We start from the raw sequence: 20,816 nt of genomic DNA, 5'->3' as shown, positions 1-20,816 counted from the left end.
GTTTCTTCCAAAGAGATAAGCGGTTGTTGGTTTCCTCCCATTTGGAGCATTCAGTTTAAGTTCTTATTTAGGAATACAATTTTCAGATAGTATTCATAAATTATTTTAACATTATTTACAAATCATTGTCTTATTATCTAAATGAAATTAAAATTTATCTGTGTGACAAGTGGCATTTTACTCGAAAAGTTGACTCATTGGTTCACTCCTACGTGCTGTCCACCGAGCCAATAACCGTGTCTGTTTTTGTTTGTTTTGGAGAAGCAATACTGTAAGTATTCGTCTTACTATTTTTCTCTAGCCTGATAAATTCTCTTGATAAGGTCATTTGGTATTTATTAATTTTTTTTTATACACTTAAATATTTTAAAAAAGCAAATATCATTAAAAATATTTCCTTAATTATTAAGTTAAAATATATATAGAGAGAGAGATTCATTCTCAAGACAACTAGCTTTTCTTTGTTCTATCAGTATAATGTAACATTATTATTACTTTTGGTATCACCTCGTCACAGTTGGATAGGATATGATTTAAATAATTAAATTATTTTTTCTAATTTAAGTTTAATTAAATAACAATTTAATGTAATATGAAAAACAGTGCTCTTGAATTCCAAATCTCTCTCTCACTCTCTATTTTTGTAATTTTTTTTTAAGAACCTTTAAATGGAATTATTATTTTTTTAACTGAGAGTTTTCCAACCACATCCTTTTTTTGTTACCGATGCACTTCGTTTTTCTTTTTTCTTTTTTCTATTTCCATTTCATCAAGAGTACTTTTGTCAGCGATCTACCAGCTACATGTTCGGCACTTATAAATCATATAAGGGATTGTAAGTTTTGCACCTCTAATATGTCTAAAATCGCACAAGATGATATTTAAATAGTTTAACAAATTGTTTACGTCTATTAGAATCAAAATTCATTGAGTTTGTATGAGATTACAATACTCAATAATTTCTCTCTCATGTCCACTATCTCTCTGTTTTGTCCACTTAAGTTGATATATATGAGCTCTCTTTTTATAAGAAAAGCTCTCCTGAACATCACCCGTAATTAATGGTAAGCTAACAACTAGAGTTGATCTTCAACCCATAGGACAGTACTGATTTTCAATTTGGACAGTGGACAATGCATGTGCAGCAGTTGTTTAATCTCTGCATTCATACTTAGGTGGCTATTTTCAACAATCACCTCCTCCACCCAAGTGTGTCATACCAGGTTACTTACAAACTGATTCATTTTTCAAATGAATGTAACTCCTTCTTTGACATGAGAGATTTCAACTATCGAATGCGTTCCAATGCACCCGAGGGTGCTCAGTAGTGTACAATATTGATCAAGTCCAAACAGTGTTGGAACTTGATCCATGTGACGACTTTCGTCAATATATCTGCTGGATTATCTTCAGTGCCAATCTTCTAAAGTTTGATGTCCTCTTCTTCTAATATTTCACGTATAAAGTGAAATCGGACATCTATATATTTTGTTCGAGAGTGATATACTTGATTCTTGGCCAAATGAATTGCACTTTGACTGTCACAGTAAACGATAACCTCTTGCTGCTTAAAGCCCAAGTCTATTATCAGTCCCTGTAACCAAATGACTTCTTTCACGACTTCTATTATAGCCATGTATTCAGCCTCCATGAATGATAGTGCAATTGTAGACTGCAAATTTGATCGCCAACTAACTGGTCCTTCAACCATTGTGAACACATATCCAGTTGTCGATCTGCGTCTATCAAGATCACCTGCATAGTCTGAGTCAACATATCTAGTTACTAGACTATCTTCACTCTTTTCGAACTTCAAACCAATATCTACAATCCCTAAAATATACCCTGGAATCCATTTAGCCGCATGCCAATGAACATTTACAAGATTATGCATATAGCGACTAACTAAGCTAACGGCCTGGGAGATATCAGGTCGTGTACACACCATGACATAAATTAAGCTTCCAACAATACTTGCATATAAGACATTCCTCATGTAGTCTTGCTCTTCATCATCTTTAGCAGAATGCGATGCACTAAACTTGAAATATGGGGCCATATGAGTACTCACCGGCTTCGTCTTCGATTCGATGTTGAAGCGTTGCAGTATTCTCTTCAGCTACTGCTTCTGAGTAAGGTGAACTGTACCTTTTACCCTATCTTTGCTGATCACCATCCCCAATATTCTTCATGATTCTCCCAGATATTTCATTTCAAACTCATGATTCAACTGAGTTTTAAAACGATTTATCTCCCCCTTGTTTTTACATGCAATTAACATATCATCTACATATAAAAGCAAATAAATGAAATATCTATTTGCAAGTTTTCTGAAATATACACAGTAATCATATTGGCAACAAGTGTATTTCAGATTCATCATAAAGTGGTCAAACCGCTTATACCATTGCCGAGGTGACTGTTTCAAGCCATAGAGTGACTTCTTCAGACTGTAGACCCAATTTTCTTTTCTATCTTTTTTAAAACCTTCTGGTTGAGACAGATAAATCTCCTCTTCTAGATCACCATATAAGAAAGTTGTCTTTACATCAAGATGTGCTAACTCAAGATCATTGTACAACCAAAACTAACAATATCCGAATGGATGAATGCTTCACAACAATAGAGAATACTTCACTGTAGTCAATTCCCTCTGCCTGAGCATAGCCCTTGGCTACTAATCTAGCTTTATATCGTACTCCAGTTTTAGTAGCTTGATCATCTTTTTTATTAAAGATCCACTTACAACCAATTGACTTCTTTTCTTGTGGAAACAGCACAAGCTCCCAAGTCTAGTTCTGGTGAAGAGACTGCATCTTTCATTTATTGCCTTTGTCCATTCAACTCATTCACTGGATTGTATGGCTTCTCTGTAAGTGGTTGGGATCTCACCCCCTTCAGCTAGTAGTGCATATGTCACATAGTCTACAAAATATGTAGGTACACGTTTCTCTCGTCTCGACCTGTTGGTTGCTATTGATTCAGGTTGACGTGGAAATACTGTAACTGGACTATCAACTTTATCTTGTCCATGCTCTCCCGAATTTTTTGAAGTAATAAACTTCACATTCTGCAAATCATCTGGTGTTTCGCCATTATGGATGCCTTCATTGGAATCTTTATGCTTATGTGACTTAAGCATATCAGATTCGTTGAATGTAACATCTCTACCGATGATTACCTTTTTAGACTCTATGCACTAAAGTCTATACCTTTTTATACCAGTACTAAAGTTTAAGAATTTTACTTTCTTGGCTCTAGGATCAAACTTACTCTCTTTAGCATGATAGTAAACAGGACATCCAAAAACGTGTAAAGAGTTATAATCAGTAGCATGTGTACATTTCCACATTTCAATAGGTATCTTCCCGTCATTGGCAGTTGCGGGTAGTCGGTTGATGAGGTGACAGGCATATGTCACAGCTTCAGCCTAAAATTGTTTATTGAATCCAGCATCCAGTAACATACATCGCACTTTCTCTAGTAAAATACAGTTCATCCGTTCTGCCACATCATTCTAGTATCGTGAAGTGTCTGACAATTTCCTCTCTCCGGCATACTTCCATGAAGAGCTTTGAAATGTACTCACCTCCATTATCAAATCTGAGCAGCTTGATTTTTCTGCCGGTCTGAGTCTCAATCATTTTCTTTCAATCAAGGAAGATTTTCAGCACTTTATCTTTATTCTACATCGTATACACCCACACATGACGAAAATAATCATTTACAAAAGTTACAAACCAATGCTTACCTCCTAAAGATGCATTTTGGGTAGGTCCCCAAACATCGAGTGTACATAGTCAAGTATCCCCTGTATATTGTTTACAGTGGTTTCAAACTTGATCCACCTCTGCTTTCCCAATATACAGTGCTTACAGAAAGATAATTTACCAGTCTTGTCACCTTTAAGTAAGCCTTGCTTCACCAGTGTTTGCAAAACTTTTTCTTCAGCATGTCCTATACGCATATGCCAAAAACTAGTGGTGTCGGCATCAGTCTCATCTAGCTTCTCACAGCATGTGGAAGCTCTTCCATCAACAGTACTTTCTTATAAGAAGTACAAGTTTCCTCGCTTCAAATCCTTCATAGCCACCTGAACTCCTATTACTACTTTGAGAGTTCCATCTTCAATGGGGATTTTGAATCCCTTTAAATCCAGAGATCCAAGTGAGATGAGATTCAGAGTCGTGACGCTGCCATCATGTAGCTTTAATCAAATGCTACCTATTCCCTGAGTCTTACAGGCACTGTCATTGCCCATAAGTACTGTTTCACCCTCAATCTTTGTGAAGTCAATAAACCAGTCCCGATTGGGACACATGTGATAGTTACATCCGGAATCCATAATCCATTTATCAGAATGACAAATGGATGATGAACTTATCAAGGAAAAATCTTAATCGTCATCTACATTGACTGTGGTAGATTGATTCTGCTGTTGTCTCTTCAACTTGGGACAATCATTCTTCCAGTGTTTTTTGTTGCGACAAAAGGAACACTCGTCGCTGGCGAGTTTTCTTCCAACTAATGAACCATGTGATGTGGTCCGGGTTTTTGATTGAAAACCTTTCTTCTTTCCAAGATACCTTGATTGTGGTCTCCCTCTTACTGTTAACGCTTTACTTGATGTATCTAGCTGTACATGCTTATCTTTACTGTAGTACTCATTGCTAATTAAAGAACTAGATACATCATCAAAACTGATCTTTTCCTTCCCATACAATAGTGTAGTAATTAAATGATCATATGTATCAGGCAATGAATTTAATAAAAGTAAAACCTTATCTTCATCTTGGATTTCAACATCCAAGTTTAATAAATTAGCAAGAATTTGATTATAACTATTCAGATGTTCAGACATAGAAATCCTTCACGAAACTGGAATTTGAAGAGTTTTTTCTTCAAGTACAAATTGTTCTCAATGCACTTTTTCATGAACTTATCTTCTAATTTTTGCCAAATTTCCCTTGCATTTGTCTCTCTCATGACAAAGTATTTCTGCTATTTGGTAAGGCATAACTGGATTGTACTGCAAGCTTGGGTATTAAGCTTTCTTCAATCTTTTTCAGTCATATAATCTGGTTTTTCTTCTAATACAATATTCAACTCTTGTTGGATCAAAACGTCCATTACTTCGCATTGTCACATGCCGAAGTTGTTTGTTCTATCAAACTTATCAACTTTGAACTTGGCATTTGACACTGTGGACCGACGTGCAGAGCTACTGGCATTTTTAGAGCTCTTATCTCTTCTAGAACCTTCCATATGAATTTAAAAAATTTAGATAGAAAATTTCAAAATTCTAACTGTACGGATGAGTCCGAAATGATCCAAATAATTGGAATGCACTATTTAATTATTGAAATTGAACTCCAAATGGCTTAGATCAAGCCCAAAAGGGATCTGAAAAAATGAACAGTCCTAATCGTCTGGCGCGTGAGATGCATGCGTAGAGAGTCTTTAGGGCACTTGGGGGCACGTGGGGGAGTGTCTTTCAATCTCTAGCTGTGAGTGAGGCGCATGCGGGCTCATCTGACCTCCGTTTTTTATTCCGTTTGTGGTAACGGATTCATCTTGATGCGAGGAACACCCTAGAGTTGTCAAAAGTTGATTTCGATCAACTGAATTTTTGGACAGTGCAAACCAAAGCTCTGATACCAATTGTTACACCTCTAGCCTGTCCAAAATCACACAAGACGATATTTAAATGGTTCAGCAAATTGTCTATATCCACTGGAGCCAAAATTTACTGAGTTTGTATGAGATTACAACACTCAACAATTTCTCTCTCATGTCCACTATCTCTTTGTTTTGCCCACTCAAGTTTATACATATGAGCTCTCCTTTTATAGGAGAAGCTCTCTTGAAGATCAACTGTAATTAATGGTGAGGTAACAACTAGAGTTGATCTTTAACCCATAGGACGTTGCTGATTTTCAATTTGGACGATGGACGGTGCATGTGCAACAGCTGTTTAATCTCTGCATTCACACTGAGGTGGCTATTTTCAACAATCACCCTATCCACCCAAGTGTGTCATACCAATCTACTTACAAATTTATTCATTCTTCAAATGAATGCACCTCCGTTTTTGACATGAGAGACTTCCGCTATCGAATGAGCTCCAATGCACCCGAGGGTGCTCAGCAATGTACAATATTGATCAAGTCCAAACAATATTGGAACTTGATCCTTGTGACGACGTTCGTCAACATATTTGCTAGATTATCTTTAGTGCCAATCTTCTGAACTTTGATGTCCTCTTCTTCTAATATTTCACGTATAAAGCAAATCGGATATCTATGTATTTTGTTCGAGAGTGATACACTTGAGACTTTCACAAAATCGAAATTACCACTCGCCTTGTTTCTACTTTCTAGCTCTTCAATTCTTACCTCGTTGCTCATTTTTTAATCACATGATAAACAACGTCTGCCCGATATAGAAGACAGGTAAGTACCATGGCAATAGCAGTTCGACTTCAAACACCGATATAATTTCAAGAACGCACAGTGATCGACCCTTGGCATGAGGGAGCCTGTATCTCTAGACGTTACTAATTTGGGTCTTAACACCAAATCTTTGCTTCGTCCTAGTTGGATGAAAGAGTCACTTAGGTTTTCAATGCTATTGTAGAGGCTTTGCAAGCTGCCTGCCAAGTCTTCATTTTTCAGGAAGCGCGCGACAGTCACGACCGGCAAAGTGAAGGCTTCTAAGAGGAAATCAACAAAGTCCTTGCCGACTTCAGCGAGGAGCACTCGGTTTCTCTTCTCGTCTATCACAAGCTTCAGGCTAATCTTGGTTTCTGCCATTTTTTTAGGTGTCCGAAATTGAATAAATTTTTGTTATAAGTTTGCCCTTTTTTTTTTCAAGAACTATCTCAAATTCACACAAATCATCTTCCCTTCCTTCGCTTCTGTTTATTCTCACCTCTTCTCTTCCTCCAAGACTTTTTGCAATCATTTTTAGAACTTTTTATATAATTATGTTTAGATTTGAGTCATTTTTTAGAAAAATAACTTATAAATATAATAATATTTTTTATAAATACTCTTATCTTACCATATAACTATAAAAAAAAATTGTAAAAATGAATGTATATATATATTACTCTTTCTAATTTTCTTTTGTTTTCTTTTGTTTCTTCCGTCACTCTCATTTGTACGGGAGTACATGTGCCGTCCAGCAGTTACATGCATGAGCCTGATGGAACAATCGGGGAATGACTTGCTTTTAGGCTATAATATTAACAATGTTTACAACTATTTGAATTTTAGTAATAGTTGGGTCTACAAACTAATTATTATTGAGGTCCATGTCTTAAGAGATTGCATCATTTAAATGTACGTAGTCATGGGTGCATTTTTATCTGCCACGTGCATTCGTTTCTCTTCTTCATCTCTTAATTAGAGGTCTAATGGGTTCGGTTCTATTTGATTTTAGATATATTTTAAAATTAAATTTATTTAAGTCGATTTTGAAATCTGATATAAACCATTCACCCAAGAACTGATTTTGGGGTCTAATGACTTCGGTTTAATTTTTTCGATTTTGATTTGGTTCAATTTGGTTTACATGTGTAATTCAATTTTAAGTTTTTTTTGTTGGGTTAGTTGGTTTTTCTGATCCAAATGATTTAAATTTTTTTTTTTATCTCAGATATGATAGAGTCTAAAATATTAGTTTCAAAAACACCACACACATAACTAATTAACCAAATAAACAAAATATATATATAAAAAAAATGCATAGACAATATCAACAGCTTGTCTGTCAACAACTTCAGGCTTATCTTGGTTTCTGCCATTTTTGTTCTAGTATCTGAATGAATGATCTTCAAATGGGTAGTTGAAAAATTGGAGGGAAGAATATGTATCAAATTATGACTTGTTATACAACTACATATATACGAAAAGACTTGGTAGTTATTGAAACTTAGTTGTTCTTTAATTTCTTGTACTCTCTCTCTCTCTCTCTCTCTCTCTCTCTCTCTCTCTCTCTCTCTCTCTCTCTCTCTCTCTCTCTCTCTCTCTCTCTCTTCATTTTTATTTTCCATTAACTTGCTTTTGTCAAATTTCTTGTAGTTTTCGATTTTTTTCTTCGACTTCGTACTTTTCTTTTCCTTTCCTTCTTTTTATTTCTTATTGTTTTCTCTTCCACCAACACCTTTTGCTGTCAGTGCACTTCTTTTGTCTATCTTCTTTTGTTTTTTCTATCTCTCCTTTATCTGTTCTATTTTCACCGGAACTACTTTTGTCATCTACGAGCTGGATGCGTAACCATGATGGGAATCACTTTCTTTACACTAATCCAAACAAGGTTTACGGCTGTTTGACAATTTAAAGATAGAAATACTTATTATTCGCACAAGCCAGCATCTCGGCGTAATTGTGGGACTCAAAAGAGTGATAAGGTTGAAAACTCCCACAATTCATGCTACAATAGTGGAGAGACGTTCAAGGAAGAAGGAGTATCAATGGCAACAACTTTAACCCGAAATGGTAGTTTAACTAGTTAAGGAAATCTCAACAAATTGATTGAGCAAATCTCGAATTCAAAACAGAGCATATCTTGGAGTATTTTCACAGAGCATATCTCCACTATAGAGCAAGTAGCAGACCTCTTCACCAAACCAATGTCAAAGGCTGCACTTAGTAACTTTCGAATCAAACTGTACCGGGGTTGGAGGCAGATGTAATTGCGTTTTTTTTTTTGTTCCAGAGGACCATGTCCTCTATTTAAACACAAAAATTGGGATAACAAAGTTACATTAAATCCGAAACATATTACATAGAATCCATATAACTAGTAACATAAAATCCGAGATTATCTGAGAGTGATTTGAGTTATTTTGGCTTTGAGATATCCTGTGTCAAGTTCCAAGATATGATCCGAGATATGCTCTGTGAAAATACTCTAATATATGCTCTGTTTTGAATCCGAGATTTGCTCAATCAATTTGTTGAGATTTCCTTAACTAGTCAAACTACCATTTCGGGTTAAAGTTGTTGTCATTGATAGTCATTCATCCTTCAAGATCTCTCTACTATTGTAGTATGACTTGTGGGAGTTTTCAATCTTATCACTTCGATAGTTATGCTCAACCTTATCACTCCTTTGAGTTCGACAATTCAAGCCAAGATACTGGCTTGTGCCAATACTTATGTCTGTGTGGATATGAGAAGTGTTTCATTTTATCGTTATAATTTTTGAAAATTCTCACATAAAATATGATAAACAATTCAATTTTTTCAAATCTCAAAATAATAGTAATATTAAAAAATAATATTTTAACAATATTTTATTCAACTTTAATTTTAATTCATCTCATTTCAACTCACCATCTAAACCGTATCTTAATTTCAAAATAAATAACTAACATTTCATGAATTAGAATCAAATGATTGGTCTATAAATTATTTAATAATAGGTAATGAAATAGTAAAAAAATAGTAAACAACGTTACTTAATAAATAATTATTGGAGTCCATGAGTATCAATAAATTGCATCATTCAAACTTTCTTCTCTTTTTATATTTTATTTTCCTTTTCTATTCTTCTGAACTAAGATTTCTTTCATCCACGGGCCACGGCTTGTGTTTCCGGGGCGCTCCTTTCATCTTTTCTCTCTCTCCCAAGATTTCTCTCCCAAATGTGCCCTCTAGCTTGACCGTTGAGCGTCTTCATTACTATAAATTATACATTTTGATTTTAATTCTTTTTATATTTTTAAACATCTATAAATATTTTAAAAAATTAAAAATATATCAATATATTAAAAATCATTTTCTTAATAGTTAATGAAATAAAAATATTAAAAAATTAAATATATAAACATTAAAAAAAAAGTTATAAACATACTATCATTTTCTTTTTTTCTTTATTTATAGATGAAAAGTGAAAAACACGGGTGCAAGAAATAATTAAATAATTATGAAAATGTGAAAAAAAAGAAAAGTTAAAACATTTTCTTCCGCTCTGTCCTAGAAAGACAAAAAATTGGTAGTTAAAGATGTACAAAGAAATTAGTAAAAAAAATAATAATAAAGAAATAGTAGAGAAAAATTATTTTAATAGAATAGTGAAAAAATTGATAATAAGATGTAGAATGTTTTGAAAAGATAGTAATATGCTATAAGCAAATCAGGATGTATGTTTTATGGGGATGGTAAACCCCAACTTCGTCAACCAAAATTAGAACTCCTTTCGCGACCATATCACTAATTAAGCATCAGATGCGCGCAATAACAGCACTTTCACTGCACGTAATTTAAATTTGCCAAATATCTATTCGGTTTCATGGCCAATAACACCAGATCGAGTAATGGTTGCAGGCCTACAACAATTAGAGGATCAACCATTAGCCCCACGATCTTGATTCATGGACACAAGTATCTTCTAACTAATTAATATATTGCATTAATTAAGCATTTTCGTAATGTAGGTTTGAGTTCTTAAGATTTCCTAAAACTACTACACTCAAAGCTAGCAAATACAGGGAGAACGTACACGTATCTTCCTGATCAACATGTCGATCCGTAGAACAAACATCCATTTAAAGGGAAAATCCAACGACATATTTTTATCAAAAACCATCGTTCTGTGCATGACATCTTTAGTGTTGTTTATATTTTTGAGTCTACTAAAAATATTGCTGTTTGATACACCTTCCATTTTGTAGCACACACTCGAAGGCTAGCTCGAAGCTCACCCGAAGTAGCTCTTAAAGACAGTTTAGCAGTACACATTCCATTTCCAAGTTAAACATTCCATTCCATTTCTAAATAGATAATAGTAGTCTCCAGCAATTCATTCATCCGGCGGAAATACAGAACTTCATTTATTTGTTCCTTCAGAAGTCCCACTCGTTTTGATTGACTCCACAGTTTCAGATGGTCTAGGCAGGAAGACATCTGTCAGAACAGTCTTGGATTGCAGAGCAGCCTTGATCAACTTCACACACTGGCAACAAACAAATTTAGGAACAAAATAGTCATATTATTTTATATGTATATGTGTATATATATAATCAATGACAACAGTATACTTACTCTGCCATAGTTACTACTTTCGTTCTTCTATATATACAGTATCAGGTTGCTATTAATACTTAAATAGTGGAGTTGCAAACGTGTATGAAAATTAATACAGGAGGTCCATGAACTAATTAGGGGGATGGATTGGCCTTTTGTGGATTCCAAGGTTTCTGTACTGCTCTTCCACCCTTTGATTCTTCCATCTGTTTTTCTGAATTATTTTAGAAAGAATAGAGTTCCAATCGAATCAGCAATAGCCTATGTTTGTAAGTTGTAAGCGACGTCTGATTGCTTATAAATGGCCACTATAGTCTATCTAATGGTTTAAGACTCGCATTTATAACCACATATTGAGAGCATAATTAATTTAACTACGTTACAGTCCAACTTCGTCCAAAAAGAAAATCATATTAAGGAATTATGAAAGTGAAATAACAAAAAGAAAGAAAACAAGGTACTGCCATATATATATACCTCATCCATGCCCAAAGCGACCACTTTCTCTTCAATCGCACCCACATCCTTGAGATTATACTCATTGAGCAGAGTAATAAAAGTGTTGCAGGACATGGGCTTCATCGTCAGGTCATCCATTACCATGTATGGGACGATCTCTTTCACGAAACTGAAATTGCCACTCTCCTTGTTTTCGCCTATTACCTCTTCAACGCTGAGCGGTTCCTCGTGCATCTGATTTGGTAATGAGTTGCATACATAACAATGTTTCTCAGTTCGAGTAGACTTGTAAACGCCATGCCTACTCATGCAATTCGAGTTCTGACACCGATAGAATTTCCTGAATGTGTAGGACTCGATCCTTGGCAAGAGAAGGGAGTCTGTAGCACCAGAAGTTACTACTCTTGGCCCCAACACCAAGTCTTTTCTTACTCCTTGCTGGATGAAAGTATCGCTCAGGTTTACGACGCTATCGTACAGGTTTTTCAAGCAGCCTGCTGTGTCTTCATTTTTCAGGAACCTAGTGACAGTTACGACCGGCAGAGTAAAAGTTTCTAAGAGGAAATCGACGAAGTCCTTGCCTGCTTCAGCAAGCAGCACTCGGTTTCTCTTCTTGTCGATCCACAGCTTCAGGCTTATCTTGGTGGCTGCCATTTTTGTTTTGGTACTGAATGAATGATCTTCGAATGGGTAAGAGTAAAACAATGTCCGTTTTATAAGGAGGGGTGTGGAAAAATTGGAGAGAAGGCTTGCGAATCCTGACAAGAATATGCAAGGGTTTCTCTTTCTTTTTCTTTCCCCAAAATATGAGAAGAATATGAGAAGACTTAATTTGCAGTTAGGGAATTGCTTGGAGACCGATGGGGCTATCGTTGGCTTCTTCTTCTTTATTTATATATATATATATATATATTATTTAATAATTAAGTAAAAATTTTTAATAATTTTATTTTTTCTAAAATATTAAAAAAATATATGTAAAAAAAAGTACAAAAAAAAAATATACAAAATATAACTAGCAGTAGCTCTGAATAAGGTACCCTTGAAATTAATGATATTTATTTTTCTCGGTAAATTAAAAGAATACGAGAACACTAAAGAAATAATTGAAATTAAGTTTAGTGCATGTTTAGGGTTGTAGTGAAAAATATAGCTTATAACTTAAATAACAATCTTTACTATTAAAAAGTTATTTACTGTTTAGTAATCATGTCGCTAAAGTACTTTTAAAATTAGTTATATTAATTTTTTAAAAATATACAATTATCTGTATGTGCTTTTCGATAAAAACTTCAATTAGGTACTTTTTAAAAAAAAGTAGATTTTTAATTTTTTTAAATGATTAAAGTACTTTTTATAAATTTACTAAATATATTATTTTTTCTTGAGCATTTAAACAATTAAAAATACTTTTCAAACTCTATTCCAAAGAGGCTCTTACTATCCAACAGATGCTTAAAAAAAAAAAAAAAAAGTGTTTAGTATCCAACAGCAGTTTCTTCCAAAGAGATAAGCGGTTGTTGGTTTCCTCTCATTTGGAGCGTTCAGTTTAAGTTCTTATTGGGAATAGAATTTTCAGATATTATTCATAAATTATTTTAATATTATTTACAAATCATTGTCTTATTATCTAAATGAAATTAAAATTTATCTGTCTGACAAGTGGCATTTTACATGAAAAGTTGACTCATTGGTTCACTCCTACGTATTCGTCTTACTATTATTCTCTAGCCTTATAAATTCTCTTGATCAGGTCATTTGGTATTTATTTATTTATTTATTATACACTTAAATATTTAAAAAAAAAGCACAATATTATTAAAAATATTTCCTTAATTATTAAGTTAAAATATATATATATATAGAGAGAGATTCATTCTCAGGACAACTAGCTTTCCCTTATTCTATCATTAAAATGTAATATTATTATTACTTTTGGTATCACCTCGTCCCAGTAGGATAGGATATGATTTAAATAATTAAATTATTTTTTCTAATTTAAGTTTAAATAAATAACAATTTAATGTAATATGAAAAACAGTGTTCTTGAATTCCAAATCTCTCTCACTCTCTATTTTTGTATTTTTTCTTTTTTAGAACCTTTAAATAGAATTATTATTTTTTTAACTGAGAGTTTTCCAACTACATCCTTTTTTTGTTACCGATGCACTTCGTTTTTCTTTTTTCATCTTTCTATTTCCATTTCATTAAGAGTAGTTTTGTCATCGATCTACCAGCTACATGTTCGTCACTTATAAATCATATAAGGGATTGTAAGTGTTGCACTTCTAGTATGTCTAAAATTACATAAGACGATATTTAAATAGTTTAGCAAATTGCCTACTTCTACTAGAATTAAAATTCATTGAGTTTGTATGAGATTACAACACTCAACAATTTTTCTCTCATGTCTACTATCTCTCTATTTTGCCCACTCAAGTTTATATATATGAGCTCTCATTTTATAAGAGAATCTCTCCTGAACATCAACCGTAATTAATGGTGAGCTAACAACTAGAGTTAATCTTTAAACCATAGGACGGTGCTGATTTTCAATTTAGACGGTGGACGGTGCATGTGCAGCAGCTGTTTAATCTCTGCATTCACACTTAGGTGACTATTTTTAACAATCACCCCTCCATCCAAGTGTGTCATATCAGGATGCTTACAAACTTATTCATTCTTCAAATGAATGCACCTCCTTCTTTGACATGAGAGACTTTAGCTATCGAATGTGCTCTAATGCACTCGAGGGTGCTCAGCAGTGTACAATATTGATCAAGTTCAAACAGTGTTGAAACTTGATCCTTGTGACGACTTTTGTCAATTTATCTGTTGGATTATCTTCAGTGCCAATCTTTTGAAATCAAGTGTATCACTCTCGAACAAAACACATAGATGTCCGATTTCACTTTATACGTATAAAGTGAAATCGGACATCTATGTGTTTTGTTCGAGAGTGATACACTTGATTCTTAGCCAAATGAATTGCACTTTGACTGTCACAGTAAACGGTAGCCTCTTGCTGCTTAAAGCCCAAGTCTGTTACCAATCCTTGTAACCAAATGACTTCTTTCACGACTTTTGTTACAGTCATGTATTCAGCCACCGTAGATGATAGTGCAATCGTAGACTGCAAATTTGATCACCAACTAACTAGTCCTCCAGTCATTGTGAACACAAATGTAGTTGTCGATCAGTGTCTGTCAAGATCACCTGCATAATCTGAGTCAACATATTCAGTTAAACTACATTAAATCCGAAACAAATTACATAGAATCCATATAACTAGCAATATAAAATCCGAGACTATCTGAGAGTGATTTGAGTTATTTTGGCTTTTATATATGTTGTGTCAAGTTCCAAGATATGATCCGAGATATGCTTTGCGAAAATACTCCAATATTTGCTCTGTTTGAATCTGAGATTTGCTCAATCAATTTGTTAAGATTTCCTTAACTAGTCAAACTACCATTTCGGGTTAAAGTTGTTGCCATTGATATTCCTTCATCCTTCAACGTCTCTCCACTATTGTAGTATGAATTGTGGGAGTTTTCAATCTTATCACTTCGATAGTTATGCTCAACCTTATCACTCCTTTGAGTCCGACAATTCAAGCCGAGATACTGGCTTGTGCCAATACTTATGTTTGTTTGGATATGAGAAGTGTTTCATTTTATCGTTATAATTTTTTAAAATTTTCACATAAAATATGATAAATAATTCAATTTTTTCAAATATCAAAATAATAGTAATATTAAAAAATAATATTTTAACAATATTTTATTTAACTTTGATTTTAACTCATCTCATTTCAAATCACTATTTAAACCGTAGATATGAAATGGTCTTAATTGAAATTAGAATAAAATATTATTATAATATTAATTTTTAATATTTTTAATATTTTGAGATTTAAAAAAGTTAAATTGTTTATTATATTTTGTGTGAAAATTTTAAAAAATTTGTAATGATGAAATTAGATGAGAAGATGTGAGATGAAATGAAATTATTTTTACATCCAAACTAAGCAAGTTGAGTTGATTTATAAATAATAATAAAATATTTGAGTCGAAATGAGTTAAAAATTATTTGAATTAGGTCGTTTAAAAGTTAAACTCAACTGAGATCAACTCAGTTCAATACTCGGTTCAATTTAATTTTAAACTGAGCCTAGCATCCAAACATCCAACTCTTAAATTACTAAACTCATCTCAACTTAAAATTTCTTTATACATGAGATCCACAACCTTTTTTAACTCAACACATCTTTACACGAGAAACCTACAACCTTTTTTAGTTTCTCATAAATACATCTAAATTTATCTTAACATCTAAACACATCTAAACTCACCTTAGGTGGGCCCCATAAAATTCATACCATCATCTCAACTCACCACTATGAATAAAGAATTCAACTCAGCTCAAAATCCAAACATTAAAATATTTTATGAGGTTTTTGAAAATGAGAGAGAATAAGTTGAATAAAAATATTATAAAGTTATTAAAGCCCTCGATCCCCACATGTGAACAGGTGGAAGTCGTGACATCAAGACGAGGACCACACGAGTCACACACCCCAATCGCCAAGTGCTCAAATTGTGTGCAACATACAAATAAGCGTGCAATAATAATAATCGCAGCGGAGAAATAAATGGTAGCCAACTGAGTAGTGAGTACCAGAATTTTAAAACTATACAGTGAAATAAAAATCCTTAAAGAGGTTATACAGTCATCCAACAAAAATAAATCAAAGGAAAATACATAACATAAGGGAAACAAATCCCAAAATCAACTAGCAACACCAGCAAGTCACTTCTCCGACGAAGCTGGTCCCTTAGGCTCAAAATCTTTTTTTGTATCAAAGTCTACGATTCCATAAAACCGTAGGGTAGAAATACCACAGTGAGATTATGAAATCTCAATAAGTAAGCAACCAAGTAACATCCAAAAGATTAAAACATATTTAATACAATTAATATGCCCGCAACCACATGGTAAGACATGCAAGAACAATTTTATCATTTTTCAGAAAATGACATATCTATCCACACACGCCAAAAACCCATGGTCTCCCATAGGGATTATCTGCACACCCTGACTCCCTGTAACAACCGTGCATGTAATTTCCTAACGAACGATACCCAGCACTTTCTTGATCAGGCAACCTCTAGCCCCCACTAGTAGAGGGGCCACCGAATCGGCACGAGAGCGTTACCATCTCGTCCAATCCTGTTGTCACCCGACGACAACTTAGGGAACGTCACTCAATCTTATACACTCCCGAATGACTAGAGGAGGTTCATCGAGATAATGCCCCATTTCGACTTGAGGTTATGATACACACACAATCAAAAATAATTTATTGACACTTCCACACCAAAACACTATTTTCACCCATTTCACAATACTATCAAAGGGCATAGTATTCATCAATACAAAAATGCAAATGCATGATAGACAGAATATTGGATGACATAGCAAGAAACACATTAGGCAATATACATCACAAACAATCACAAACACATTTTCACAAATCAACTATATGCGTAATTCCATCCTCCGTTTTTTTCCCAAGGCCCAGACCAATCTCAACCATAGTTTCAATTTTACAATGATCCACTAGGCCCAAGGCCCAGTCCAACCAACTAGATTGCAAAAAAAAAAAAACGTTAGTATACAAATGTTGTTTAAATTTCAAAGAGATTCATTGGAAGTTTACTTACAACAGCGGAAAGAAAAATCTGGAAGATCAAGAGTGTGCTAGATCATGGATGACATCAAAAGTGGTAGAGCAGCGGCAAGCAGTGGTTTACAAGGGCTGGTTGTGGGTTTCAAAACTGGAAAATGGAGGGGGAAGATAGGGGAGGCTTCGTCAACCAAAATTAGAACTCCTTTCGCGACAATATCACTAATTAATTAAGCATCAGATGCACGCAATAACAGCACTTTCACTGCACGTATTTTAAATTTGCTAAATAACTATTCGGTTTCATGGTCAATAACACCAGATCGAGTAATGGTCGCAGGCCTACAACAATTAGAGGATCAACCATTAGCCCCACGATCTTGATTCATGGACACAAGTATCTTCTAACTAATTAATATATTGAATTAATTAAGCATTTTCGTAATGTAGGTTTGAGTTCCTAAGATTTCCTAAAACTATTGCACTCAAAGCTAGCAAATACAGGGAGAAAGTGTACGTATCTCCCTGATCAACATGTCGATCCTTAGAACAAACATCCATGTAAGGGGAAAATCCATCGACATATTTTTATAAAAACCATCGTTCTGTGCATGGCATCTTTGTTGTTGTTTATATTTTTGAGTCTACTAAAAATATTGCTGTTTGATACACCTTCCATTTTGTAGCACACACTCGAAGGCTAGCTCGAAGCTCACCCAAAGTAGCTCTTAAAGACAGTTTAGCAGTACACATTCCATTTCCAAGTTAAACATTCCATTCCATTTCTAAATAGATAATAGTAGTCTTCAGCAATTCATTCATCGGGCGGAGATACAGAACTTCCTTTATTTGTTCCTTCAGAAGTCCCACTCGTTTTGATTGACTCCACAGTTTCAGATGGTCTAGGCAGGAAGACATCTGTCAGAACAGTCTTGGATTGCAGAGCAGCCTTGATCAACTTCACACACTGGCAACAAACAAATTTAGGAACAAAATAGTCATATTATATTATATGTGTATATATATATAATCAATGACAACAGTATACTTACTCTTCCATAGTTACTACTTTCGTTCTTCTATATATACAATATCAGGTTGCTATTAATACTTAAATAGTGGAGTTGCGAACGTGTATGAAAATTAATACAGGAGGTCCATGAACTAATTAGGGGGATGGATTGGCTTTTTGTGGATTCCAAGGTTTCTGTACTGCTCTTCCACCCTTTGACTCTTCCATCTGTTTTTCTGAATTATTTTAGAAAGAATAGAGTTCCAATCGAATCAGCAATAGCCTATGTTTGTAAGTTGTAAGCGACGTCTAATTGCTTATAAATGGCCACTATAGTCTATCTAATGGTTTAAGACTCGCATTTATAACCACATATTGAGAGCATAATTAATTTAACGACGTTACAGTCCAACTTCGTCCAAAAAGAAAATCATATTAAGGAATTATGAAAATGAAATAACAAAAAGAAAGAAAACAAGGTACTGCCATATATACCTCATCCATGCCCAAAGCGACCACTTTCTCTTCAATCGCACCCACATCCTTGAGATTATACTCATTAAGCAGAGTAATAAAAGTGTTGGAGGACATGGGCTTCATCCTCAGGTCATCCATTACCATGTATGGGACGATCTCTTTCACGAAACTGAAATTGCCACTCTCCTTGTTTTCGCTTATTACCTCTTCAACACTGAGCGATACCTCGTGCATCTGATTTGGTGATGAGTTGCATACATAACAATTTTTCGCACTTCGAGTAGACTTGTAAACACCATAGGTACTCATGCAATTCGAGTTCCGACACCGATAGAATTTCCTGAATGTGTAGGACTCGACCCTTGGCAAGAGAAGGGAGTCTGTAGCACCAGAAGTTACTGCTCTGGGCTTCAACACCAAGTCTTTGCTTACTCCTTGCCGGATGAAAGTATCGCTCAGGTTTACGACGCTATCGTACAGGCTTTGCAAGCAGCCTGCTGTGTCTTCATTTTTCAGGAACCTAGTGACAGTTACGACCGGCAGGGTAAAAGTTTCTAGGAGGAAATCAACGAAGTCCTTGCCTGCTTCAGCAAACAGCACTCGGTTTCTCTTCTTGTCGATCCACAGCTTCAGGCTTATCTTGGTGGCTGCCATTTCTTTAGGTATCAGAATGAATTATCTTCGAATGGGTAAGAGTAAACCAATGTCCGTTTTATAAGGAGGGGTGTGGAAAAATTGGAGAGAAGGCTTGCGAATCCTGACAAGAATATGAAAAGGTTTCTCTTTTTTTTCTTCTTTCCCCAAAATATGAGAAGAATATGAGAAGACTTTGCAATTAGGGAAATGCTTGGAGACCGATGGGGCTATCGTTGGCTTCTTCTTTTATTTAATAACAATTTAATGTAATATGAAAAACAGTGCTCTTGAATTCCAATTCTCTCTCTCACTCTCTCTATTTTTGTATTTTTTTTTTTTAAGAACCTTTAAATAGAATTCTTATTTTTTTAACTGAGAGTTTTCCAACCACATCCTTTTTTTTTTATTACCGATGCACTTCGTTTTTCTTTTTTCTTCTTTCTATTTCCATTTCGTCAAGAGTACTTTTGTCATCGATCTACCAGCTACATGTTCGTCACTTATAAATCATATAAGGGATTGTAAGTTTATGGAGGTTCATAAATACCAATAAATTCCACAAACCCTCAAAATAGAAAAAAATTATGTATATAGATCAATAGGAACTAGGGAGCAATCCTAGAACCGGGCTGCTTTACTGAATAGCTGTGACTGATGCAGTCCTAATATGTGAATAATAAATTATAAAGCTTTACACCACACATTTTTATTTAATTTTATTATTTTTATCCTTCTATCTTAATATTTAAATATGTGTATATTTAAATAAAATGATAAAAATAATAAATTACACTTAAATTATATAGAAGTATGTAGTATAAGACTTTTTCAGAACATTTATCAGTAGAAATAATGGTAACCCAAGAAAAATTATAGATATACAATTATATTTTAAATGAGGATTATAATAATATCACTCAACATAAATATTCTAATTTGAAAACATGATTGTTTACAAATTATAAAATATATATATGTGTGTGTGTGTGTTATTACTCATTTGTCCACACCATAGATAATGAAAATTACGTTACTCGAAGTAAAATGTTTGAGATACCATAGATAGAAAGTGCAACGCCTATGCAGAAACTGATAAGAAGCATCCAGACTGGAAAGACAACAATCCGAGACTTGTGACCCTCCATATTTTATTCTTGCCACACCAAATTTGACCGGATACTTCTTCGAAAACAATCCAAGAGCAGTTCATAGTAGCTAGAGATTAATCGGGCAGAAATACAGAACTGCCTTTACTTGGCCCATGATTGACTCCCCAGTTTCTGATGGTCTCGACAGGAAGACATCAGTCAGAACAGTCTTGGATTGCATAGCAGCCTTCAACAATTTCACGCACTAGAATGAAATCAAATTGAGAGTCAAGATTGTTATATTCAACAATAACATTGACACCGACATAATCAAATCACATTGTTCATAATATATTCTAATGATATCTGCTAAATAACCTGCATAAAAGAAAATTATATTTAAAAAATAACCCAAAAAAAAA

The 20,816-nt window shown here is 34.2% G+C and overlaps 3 protein-coding genes across 3 annotated transcripts; all 3 read right to left on the bottom strand.

Annotated features, from left to right (window-relative positions):
- Positions 1–5,142: 5,142 nt before the first annotated feature.
- On the bottom strand, positions 5,143–6,812 carry LOC122318704. The gene is made up of 2 exons (XM_043136275.1): positions 6,461–6,812; positions 5,143–5,258 (listed from the first exon to the last, which is right to left on the bottom strand). The coding sequence occupies exons 1-2, from the start codon at positions 6,810–6,812 to the stop codon at positions 5,143–5,145; spliced, it is 468 nt and encodes a 155-aa protein (XP_042992209.1).
- Positions 6,813–10,554: 3,742 nt separating this feature from the next.
- On the bottom strand, positions 10,555–12,340 carry LOC122319291. The gene is made up of 2 exons (XM_043137289.1): positions 11,511–12,340; positions 10,555–10,962 (listed from the first exon to the last, which is right to left on the bottom strand). The coding sequence occupies exons 1-2, from the start codon at positions 12,144–12,146 to the stop codon at positions 10,837–10,839; spliced, it is 762 nt and encodes a 253-aa protein (XP_042993223.1). The 5' UTR covers positions 12,147–12,340; the 3' UTR covers positions 10,555–10,836.
- Positions 12,341–17,766: 5,426 nt separating this feature from the next.
- On the bottom strand, positions 17,767–19,706 carry LOC122319139. Its single transcript, XM_043137066.1, has 2 exons — positions 18,689–19,706; positions 17,767–18,148 (listed from the first exon to the last, which is right to left on the bottom strand). The coding sequence occupies exons 1-2, from the start codon at positions 19,322–19,324 to the stop codon at positions 17,996–17,998; spliced, it is 789 nt and encodes a 262-aa protein (XP_042993000.1). The 5' UTR covers positions 19,325–19,706; the 3' UTR covers positions 17,767–17,995.
- Positions 19,707–20,816: the final 1,110 nt, after the last annotated feature.

Source organism: Carya illinoinensis, chromosome 8, assembly GCF_018687715.1.
Source record: "Carya illinoinensis cultivar Pawnee chromosome 8, C.illinoinensisPawnee_v1, whole genome shotgun sequence".
Classification (NCBI taxonomy): domain Eukaryota; kingdom Viridiplantae; phylum Streptophyta; class Magnoliopsida; order Fagales; family Juglandaceae; genus Carya; species Carya illinoinensis.
This window is presented reverse-complemented; position numbering and strand designations above follow the sequence as displayed.

Bases quoted from the DNA above. Each gene is read 5' to 3' on its own strand.
- LOC122318704 (XM_043136275.1), bottom strand. From the start codon at position 6,812: ATGGCAGAAACCAAGATTAGCCTGAAGCTTGTGATAGACGAGAAGAGA. The intron at 5,259-6,460 runs GTACTTACCTGT...TTCATATGGAAG, and splicing joins GTCGAACTGCTATTGCCATG to GTTCTAGAAGAGATAAGAGC.
- LOC122319291 (XM_043137289.1), bottom strand. From the start codon at position 12,146: ATGGCAGCCACCAAGATAAGCCTGAAGCTGTGGATCGACAAGAAGAGA. The intron at 10,963-11,510 runs GTATATATATAT...GTTTGTTGCCAG, and splicing joins TCGCTTTGGGCATGGATGAG to TGTGTGAAGTTGATCAAGGC.
- LOC122319139 (XM_043137066.1), bottom strand. From the start codon at position 19,324: ATGGCAGCCACCAAGATAAGCCTGAAGCTGTGGATCGACAAGAAGAGA. The intron at 18,149-18,688 runs GTATATATGGCA...GTTTGTTGCCAG, and splicing joins TCGCTTTGGGCATGGATGAG to TGTGTGAAGTTGATCAAGGC.